Source organism: Oncorhynchus mykiss, chromosome 9, assembly GCF_013265735.2.
Source record: "Oncorhynchus mykiss isolate Arlee chromosome 9, USDA_OmykA_1.1, whole genome shotgun sequence".
Classification (NCBI taxonomy): Eukaryota; Metazoa; Chordata; class Actinopteri; order Salmoniformes; family Salmonidae; genus Oncorhynchus; species Oncorhynchus mykiss.
In genome coordinates, this window is record NC_048573.1 from 56,830,744 (window position 1) to 56,839,682 (window position 8,939).

Below are 8,939 nucleotides of genomic sequence, written 5' to 3' on the forward strand. Positions count from 1 at the left end.
TTTTGTTTAGGAAGCATGTGACAATGGAAATGTTTTTGATTATAAAGGACATTTATAATGTTCATTCACACATTCAATTCATCAATCTATTTTATATTGGCAGATGCAATTGTCACTGAAAATATCACTGTCATGCTTAGATGTTTTAGTCTGAGTACCAGTTTGTTTAGTTTATTCTACTCTTTGCTACTCCTGTCATGATAAACTTTTGCATAATTTATACCCTGATGAAGACAGCTTGGCTGTCAACGTTGGTATTACATTTTTGCATCTGAGCTCCTAGAGTGTGCGGCTCTCTTTTATTTTTTATTTTCAAACTTCAGCATAATGACATGGCGTTCAAGGTGTGGAATGTTAGATTAACAGACTGGTACCCATGCTGGCCATAGATGTTTAAGGTCATGATACTGATTGAATATTATGATAATTCTGGATGATTTAGACATATTTACTTTATTGATGTTTGTGTAATGGACTGTGAAAAGTAGAGAACAAATGTATTATAATCTACAGCATCGCGCCTGCCGCTTTTGGCAAGAACGTTTGGTCTGCAGACAGCAATACGTCATTTTACTGTTGTGGCGGCAGAACAGTGAAGCGACGAATGAGTCAGCAGAGTAGGCACTTCCTATACAATCAAAGGGGGAAACGAGATCTTTTAAAAAAACAATCAAATCGATAATTTTTTACAAGCAAGGAAATGGCAGTTCCTGCTGTCCCGAATCTGCAATTGAACAAAACAGTAAGTCAAAACTCCCCCGAACGTAACATCCATATCGACGAAAGAGAATTGGAGAACATCACGAACAACGATGGAAACGGAACTCTCCCATTACATTCTCCGTGGACTTTTTGGCTTGATAGGTAAGCTCACCATTTTATCATTACGTGGACTTAATGGCGATTCTTTCTATGCTTTCATGGGATGAGTTTGTCAACAAAATTGCATTTGCGATAGCTAGAAAGCCTTCTTGCCAAAACAAAGGAGTAGGCCTTGCAATCAGTTATGCGTATAACGCCGCAGAAAGGCAAGATGAATACCATATTCATTATACATTATATGATTATTACACTTGACTATAAGTCTGTTTTCGCAATCACGATACATTGTTTCTTATTTCTCTGGTGATTTGATACCATGCGCACCATTAGAACATGTTCTCAAACTCAGTCTTTGATTTATTTTAAAACTTCAGATCACTGCTTCACTGTATTTGTAAATATTATTATATTATGGGAGGTGTCCACATGACCTGCAGAAATTGGACTTTGTCTATTTTCATGAACACTGAGTGCTTGTATTGGGGCATAGTCTGTTAAGACATTGGGTTGGAGAAAGCACTTGGCCCTCTGATTTGTTGTAAACATGTTTTTTTATGAAACATCGGCCTAGTGGCGAAAGTGTTTATTTCCAATCTCAAGACTAAAAGTCAAATCATAGGCTGGTCTGTTTTTGTTTAGGCTATTGCCATCCATTGACACTTTAATGTGGGCAATTTTTCTCTGTCTTGGTTTCAATTTATATTTTTTTCTAATAAAAACATGTTCATTGTGATGGATGTCACAATAATGGCCATAGATTATCATTTTGCATATACAGATATTTCCTTTCAATGTGTTTTTATTAAAATTGTATATCCGTCAATGTACTGCTCTGGCCAAGAGAACGCAGACAATTTAAAGGGGGTCATTCTTGTTTACTGCTGGGCTAGAGTCCAGTGGAAAGGGGATTGACACCTGATCTCCGACCTGGCTGCTTTGAGCACAACCTCTTTTGGCTGAGTTATCTAGTAAGGCCTGTTTACAGAGTGGGAGGAAGGCTTGCTATAGGTACAAAACTAAACAGGTTATTTTAGGTCTGATTGCTAGATAAATTCGTTTAACTATTGATATTTTGTAGTGCTGAGCGATTCCGAGTTCGGTTTCGTTTTGGGATCTTTTTAGGACTGCTAGATAGATCATGCCAGATGCGGAGTTATACATTTGTTTAAATATTGATGTTGTGATTACTAGGTCGTTTTGGAAAAAATTGTGAGTTTTCGGTTTCGATAAAATAAAATGCATTATGTGGGTTACATGCTGTAACAACACAGAATAAACAAAGTGATGGTAATGACTGTCCATTTACTTTGACTTATTGGTCTCCTGAGTGGCGCAGCCGTCTCAGCCGTCTAACTTGTTAGATTCATCCAATGTCTGTCATGTTTTTGGAATACGTGATCGCGTCGTCGCTGCTCGCACTGCTCCTTGTGCGCACGGAGTGCTATTGCGCATGTGATGTTGGTCTGTACAAATCGGATGCAACCCGGATATAGACGGTTCATGAATCGGCGTAGTCTAACATGAGTTTCCAGTTTTTATTATACCACGGTGCTTGGGCCCCACAGGCTTGCTTGGCAAGAACCAACGACAACAAGCAGCTGCATGCGCAATGTATTCTGATCATTGTAGTTAAGGACCACGTTTTTTTTGCGCTTAAGTTGGATAACATGTCTCAGATCTCTCTAAAGAAACGCCATCGGTCATCGAAAAACATTTCAGTTAATCGCTCAGCACTAATGTTTTGTTTATCTTTCCTCCAGATCTTTACCAGGAACAACGGCAGCAGAATGTGAATCAGGTCTGAAAAAAATCTACACTGTGCAAACAGTTCAGGTAAGGTTTGCGTGTTAGTTGAGCGTGTTAAGATCTGCCTGCATCACATTATTATACATACATGTACTGTACTCTATGTTATGGCTTTGTGTTTTTCAACAATAATGCAGCAATAATATGAATTTGATAATCATGGTAAATAACCTATTTTCCTTTGCATCTTTTTGAATAGAGCTTTTGGAGTGTGTACAACAATATACCTGGAGTATCCAGCCTACCACTGAGATGTAGCTATCACCTAATGAGAGGAGAGAGAAGACCACTCTGGTGAGCCTAACTCACCTAATTTGTACATAAACACAAGTCTGTGCATAATTATATGACCTTTCATTTACTCTTGTCTTTTTTTATCCAGGGAAGAAGAGAGTAATGCAAAGGGGGGAGTTTGGAAAATGAAAGTACCCAAAGAAAGCACTGTAAGTACGATACAAGTAATCTGTTATTTTTTAATAATTCATACAAATGTAATTTATCATGTTTGTTGAGTAAATGTGTATAGTGTTGGTTACATACTCAATGTGTCTTCATTTCCCCAGCCTGCTGTATGGAAGGAGTTACTGCTGGCCACTATTGGGGAGCAATTTACTGATTACTGTGCTTCAGGTAAGAGTGTGAAGGGAGAGAGTACATCGTGTGCAGTGTTTTTCAGACTCCAACTGTGGGTTTTGGTTTACATGGTCTGTTGTCAGCTTGTACAGTCATGTCTAATGAGTCAGTCAACCATACAGAATAACTCTGTGAAATACCATGCTCATCCAATGGTTTCTGGGCCTTCGGATGCCATCCTGTTCTACATTCCTCAGATTGTTCAGGTCCTGCGCTATGACAGGATGGGCTATGAGAGAGTACATCCAGTGGGTGGCCCAGACGTCTCAGCTCTTGGCCTGCTAGTTTTAGGGTTGCGTAAATTCGAATCTGGTATCAGGATAAATATAACAATGAGTCACCGATTTTATACTATGTATTTTTTATTAGCTAAGTAATAAATGGCAAATGCAACTTTCGTATATACGGGCTCACTGTCTATGCTATCACAGTAGAGGCTGGGCGTGGTTTTAACTTGCTCAGCCTATTGCAGGCGCTCAGGCAGGTCCCCGCCTCTTTGCGCTTCTGTTGATATATGTAACTGTTGCTGTGAAGAACATCCATGCGCTCATGCTCGATACCGTTATCTCGCACCTGGCTCCTGTTATCTAACAAAAGACCGCTTGTTCTCGCAACACCCCGCTCTGAATGTGCCCCCCCAACTCATTGAACAGTTCCTGTCTTCATGCTACTCTGTATTTTTCCATTATGAGAAAGGCCCATGGCCCTGAAACTGTTAACAATGTTTCAAGTCAGCTATGTTGCATAACACATACATACATCCACACAAGCCAACAGCAGATAATATTCAGTCATATATATGGTAATGGCTATAATGTAAACACAGAATCCAACACTAGTTCATCTGGAACATGAAGACTAACATCTACCTGAATGAGGAGGCACACCACGAAGACCCTGACATCAGGGATCTTTTGGGGGAGATGATTGAGGAGATAATAGGCTCTGTCTGGTGCAGTTAAATACTACCAGAGAGAGTTTGACTTCAACAAAATCACCAACGTATCCACCATCAAGCTCACCCCAAAGGGAGATGAGAGGAAGAGGGCATGTCTCAAAGCTGTTTGACAAGGTCTAGCAAGGCTGCTACCTGCCCAGTAACCCAGAGGTCATTGTACTGGACATTGACTATGAGTCTAGAACACCCATACAGAGTGCTGCCAATGCCCTGTACCTGGCTAAGTTTAAGGTGAAGTGTTGTGGGGTCAGTGAGCTGGAGAGGAAAGATCTGCGTTGTCAGACTGACGCCCAGGACGTGGAGCTGGGCGAAGACGTAACTTGCAGGATCGTCTGGCAGGTCGCCATCTTTAAAGTAAGATGACTGCAGACAGGACGTGCTGGCTCTCCAGATCATTTGTCTAAGAACATCTTCCAACAGGCGGGACTGGACCTGTTTTTGTTTCCCTACAGAGTGGTGGCTCCCGACCCTGGGTGTGGTGTGATCGAGTGTATCCCAGACTGTAAATCCCATGACCAGATGGGCAGACAGACTTTGGGATGTATGAGTACTTCAGAAACCAGTATGAAGACGAGTCCACTCTAGCCTTCCAGAAGGCGAGGCATAACTTCATCTGTAATATGGCTGCTTACACCCTGCTGCTCTTTCTGCTACAAATCAAAGATGGACACAACAGGAACATCATGCAGGACAGCAAGGGACGGCTTATCCACATCAACTTTGGCTCATGTTTGAGAGTTCTCCTGGTGGTAACCTGGGCTGGGAGCCAGACCTCAAGCTGACTGATGAGATGGTGGTGATCATGGGCGGCAAGATGGAGGCCATACCTTTCAAATGGTTTATGGAGGTGTGTCGGGGGGTACCTGGCTGTCAGGTCCTACATGGATGCAGTGGTGTCTCTAGTCACTCTGATGCTGGACACTGGACTACCATGCTTCAGAGGACAGACCATCAAACTGCCCAAGCAGCAACTCAACCTCATGAGGTTGCTGCTTTCAAGGTCATCCAGATTTGCTTCCTCAGCAGCAGGAGCAAGACCTACAATATGCTTCAGTATTACCAGATCCCATACTAATGACCTGCTGCAGTATTATCACATACTGAAGATCTGAGACCTGTCTGATAGGAATCCTTATTCTCTATATATGCAGTAACCTCTGCTTTAGACTGTCTGTAAGGTCAGAGGATGTCCTATATACAAAGTAATATCCTCGGCTTGCTGACTATCCAGCAACTTGTGCACTTTATAGATTGTTGTATTTCACCCACCTAATTGGACCCTGATCAAGAGCTGTTATACTAGAGAAATCACACTAACCAATCACACAACCTCTATCTAACTGAACTCTAATACAATCAGCAAATCTCACGGTCATCAATGTATTGATGCAATCACATACTAAGTGTGTGTGTCCAGTAGTCAAAAGCGATGAGTAGATCTTCTCTCGGGGGACATTTCTAATGGTGGCGCTAGTGACATCTGTCTTGAGTCAATCACATACTGTGTGTAGCTGCTCCAATGTAGTTGGGTCCGATTCAGAATAAACCAGTGTTTTGTTTACCTACTAACCTTCTAACTCTGCATGTCTCACGACCAGACCTTCTAGTAGTAATGTCTTGTATGGATTTAGTAGTGGTTTTAAACAGGTGTGTGTGAGATTCTGTTTGGAGACATTCTTTCTGCACAAAGAAATATTTAATTTGCCTTCAACCCTGTACTTCAATCTCCTGGATTTGCTTTTAGTATGAACGGTTGCATCACCGCCAGGTATGGCCAGGTATGGCAACTGCTCGACATCTGACCATAAGGTGCTAGAGAGGGCAGTCCGTACGGCCCAGTACATCACTGGGGCCAAGCTTCCTGCCATCCAGGACCTCTGTACTAGGCGGCATCAGAGGAAGTCCCAAAGAATAGTCAGACTCCAGTCACCCAAGTCATAGCCTGTTCTCTCTGCTACTGCACGGCAAGTGGTACCGGAGTGCGAAGTCTAGGACCAAAAGGCTCCTTAACAGCTTCTATCCCCAAGACATGACTGCTGAACAATTAATCAAATGGCCACCCGGACTATTTGATTTAGTGTCTTTACACTGCTGCTACTCGCTGTTTATCTATGCATAGTCACTTTACCCCTACCTACATGTAAAAATGACCATGACTAACCTGTACCCCCGCACATTGATTCATTACTGTTATGCCCTGTATATAGCCTAGTTATAGTTATTTTATTGTTACTTTTTATTCTTTTTAGTTTATTTGGTAAATATTTTCTTAACTCTTTCTTGAACTGCATTGTTGGGTAAAGGCTTGTAAGTAAGCATTTCACGGTAACACCTGTTGTATTCCACGCATGTGACAAATAAAGTTTGATTTGGTGGTAGTGGTGATGAAGACCCCAAAAGCAATTTTTCTAAACCTTGGCACAAACAGAAGGGTAGTATTAAATGACAACTACACTCCTCTGATGTTATGCTAGATGTTATCATCTTAATGTGTGACATCTGATATTGCTGTGAGTTGCGCTTCAGAAACCCTGCTCTTGTCACGCTGTATATCAACTTACAGGCTTTATGAAGATGCTTTACTTGATTGTTTGTAAAGAGATGTAATCTTACATCTGTCTATCATCTTATATTAGATGGTATGTATTTTGTTCTGAATGGATATGTTATTATTAATAATTATTGTATAAGATGAAATACCCTATATGTATTACAGAGTGTGTTTGTAATATAACGTAGTCGGCTATCGGTTAAGCGCATTGGGCCAGTAACCAAAAGGTTGCTGGTTCGAATGCCTGAGCTGACTAGGTGAAAAATCTCCTGATGTGCCCTTGAGAAAGACATTTATTCTTATCCGGAGTGACTTACAGGAGAAATTAAGGTTCTGCTAAATGACTCAAAAGTTGTAAAAAGTATCACAGCTTTACAATATTCCATTATAAAATTGTACTTCAAAATACTGAAGGGTATTGATGTGTTTATCTGAAGAAAGAAAAAAATCTTTGGTTATGTTTCAGAGGATGAGGTGGTTGGTGTTAGTGTCAGCGTTCGAGACAGAGAAGATGTTGTTCAAGTCTGGAATGGAAATGCCTTTTTTGCTAACGACGCAAACATCCTAGGAAGGATCTATGAACTTCTTCCACAGATAACTTTTAAAGCAGTATTTTATAAGCGTGAGTACTTTCAATCTTGTATGACATGATTAAAAACAAGAGTAGAGTACGTGCTAGTTCACTCCATCAAAACAACGTTACTCTTCCCTTACTATAAATGAGCCTATTGATAATTCATGAGATGAATGTGTTTGTTTCTATTTCAGCACATGAGGAGCACCATGCCTTCGAAGGAGGTCGCCCAAGACATTAGCAAGCTTTGCACATTTGACACTTTGTTGTTTTTGGTCATGGAAATTGACTGAATCTTCTGAGCTCTACTGTCTTTCATGAATGTGTTATACAATTACTTCAATTTGGGCAGACAGAAAATGTCATAGCTAGGCTTCATTTTAGGATGACTGATACATGTTCCTTAGTGTTTAGTTTTTTTATACAAAAATATTTAGCTAAACCACACTTTATCTCACCAGTGCACTTTTACCAGAGCCTTTTAGTTTTCACAGTTTCCTGATCTTACATTGAATTTACATTGTTCCCTGATTCTAGAATGAATGGAGAGTATTTTCCTCAAGCCAGTATTATTCATACAGTTTTATGTGAAAATGTTGCACATTCAAATGTTTTATTTATTTGTTTTTTGGGGTTTGTAGTTTATTTTTGGCGGGGGGGGGGGAGATCTTAACTGTTACTGGTTGTTAGATTTGTTAAATAACACCAACTTTTTTACAAAAACTAAATCAACACTGCGTGTTACCAGATAAATGCTATAGTTTAGTTTACCCTGAGTGTTTTGGTAATCAGCAGTGGGTCATTGTACAAACACACTCAATTGTTGTTTCCGAAATGCACAACAGGCCTTTTTAATTTTTACTGTAATGAACACGATTACTAAGCAAGGAATCTAGACTACGCCTAGATGGGTATCAGTTTTCTGAAGAAGATCAATTGCACATGTCAATTGGTTCATTCAAATTTTTTTCTTCACTTTTGTGTTTATTACATTTCTATCATGAATATTGTTCTCATTTAAGTCCTACAAACTAAAAGAACCATTTTGAAATTCAAAAAACGATATGATGTATGAACTGTGCTTTGGGTTGAATGAGTACTTATCTTTACCAAAGACCTTTCTAACCCTCTCTCTCTCTGTCGTGTGTGTGCACAAGCATGCATGTGTGTGTATGCACCCTGCCAAGCTTTTTAAGTTTTGTAACCTGTTGGTTGTAATTGTCATCAGATGCTTTGGAGCTTCTCTGTGACTCAGGTCATCCATGTTCAAACACTAAGCACATTAATTAGGGACGTTTTTGTTGAAAGAACAAATAATTGAACATAATGTAGCTGGACTTTCTGGCAGTTTTTACTATAGTGCCCAGTCAAGGTGAGATCTCAACTGATTATTAATCTTTGGAATGGTGCCTTGTGTTTTCCAAGGGTTTCAGTCTTGAAAGTTGTTTATTTTTAACATTGAACCAGTCAAAATGTAAAATCAATATTTTTGCTGATATAGATTTGGAAATGTTGGAAAAATGAAATGCTAAACAATCATGCCTTGTTGTTATCTATGGTCTCTGGTGCTGTTTTTTGTTTGTTTTTTAATCAGG

The 8,939-nt window shown here is 40.0% G+C and overlaps 1 protein-coding gene across 3 annotated transcripts; it reads left to right on the forward strand.

Moving 5' to 3' along the window:
• On the forward strand, positions 1-8,883 carry LOC110532442 (eukaryotic translation initiation factor 4E type 3). 3 transcript variants are annotated; one of them, XM_021616347.2, is made up of 7 exons: positions 1-864; positions 2,583-2,655; positions 2,828-2,922; positions 3,011-3,071; positions 3,192-3,258; positions 7,237-7,392; positions 7,539-8,883. In XM_021616347.2, the coding sequence occupies exons 1-7, from the start codon at positions 701-703 to the stop codon at positions 7,583-7,585; spliced, it is 663 nt and encodes a 220-aa protein (XP_021472022.1). In that variant the 5' UTR covers positions 1-700; the 3' UTR covers positions 7,586-8,883. The 3 variants fall into 3 exon arrangements, with proteins under 3 accessions (XP_021472022.1, XP_021472024.1, XP_021472023.1); XM_021616349.2 differs by lacking the exon at positions 1-864 and adding an exon at positions 1,642-2,450; XM_021616348.2 differs by lacking the exon at positions 1-864 and adding an exon at positions 1,642-2,433.
• The last annotated feature ends 56 nt before the right edge of the window (positions 8,884-8,939 follow it).

Excerpts from the sequence above, each read along its gene's own strand:
- LOC110532442 (XM_021616347.2), top strand. The coding sequence starts at position 701 with ATGGCAGTTCCTGCTGTCCCGAATCTGCAATTGAACAAAACAGTAAGT. Across the intron at positions 2,923-3,010 it reads GGAGAGAGAAGACCACTCTG|GGAAGAAGAGAGTAATGCAA; the intron begins GTGAGCCTAACT and ends TTTTTTATCCAG. Across the intron at positions 3,259-7,236 it reads TACTGATTACTGTGCTTCAG|AGGATGAGGTGGTTGGTGTT; the intron begins GTAAGAGTGTGA and ends GTTATGTTTCAG.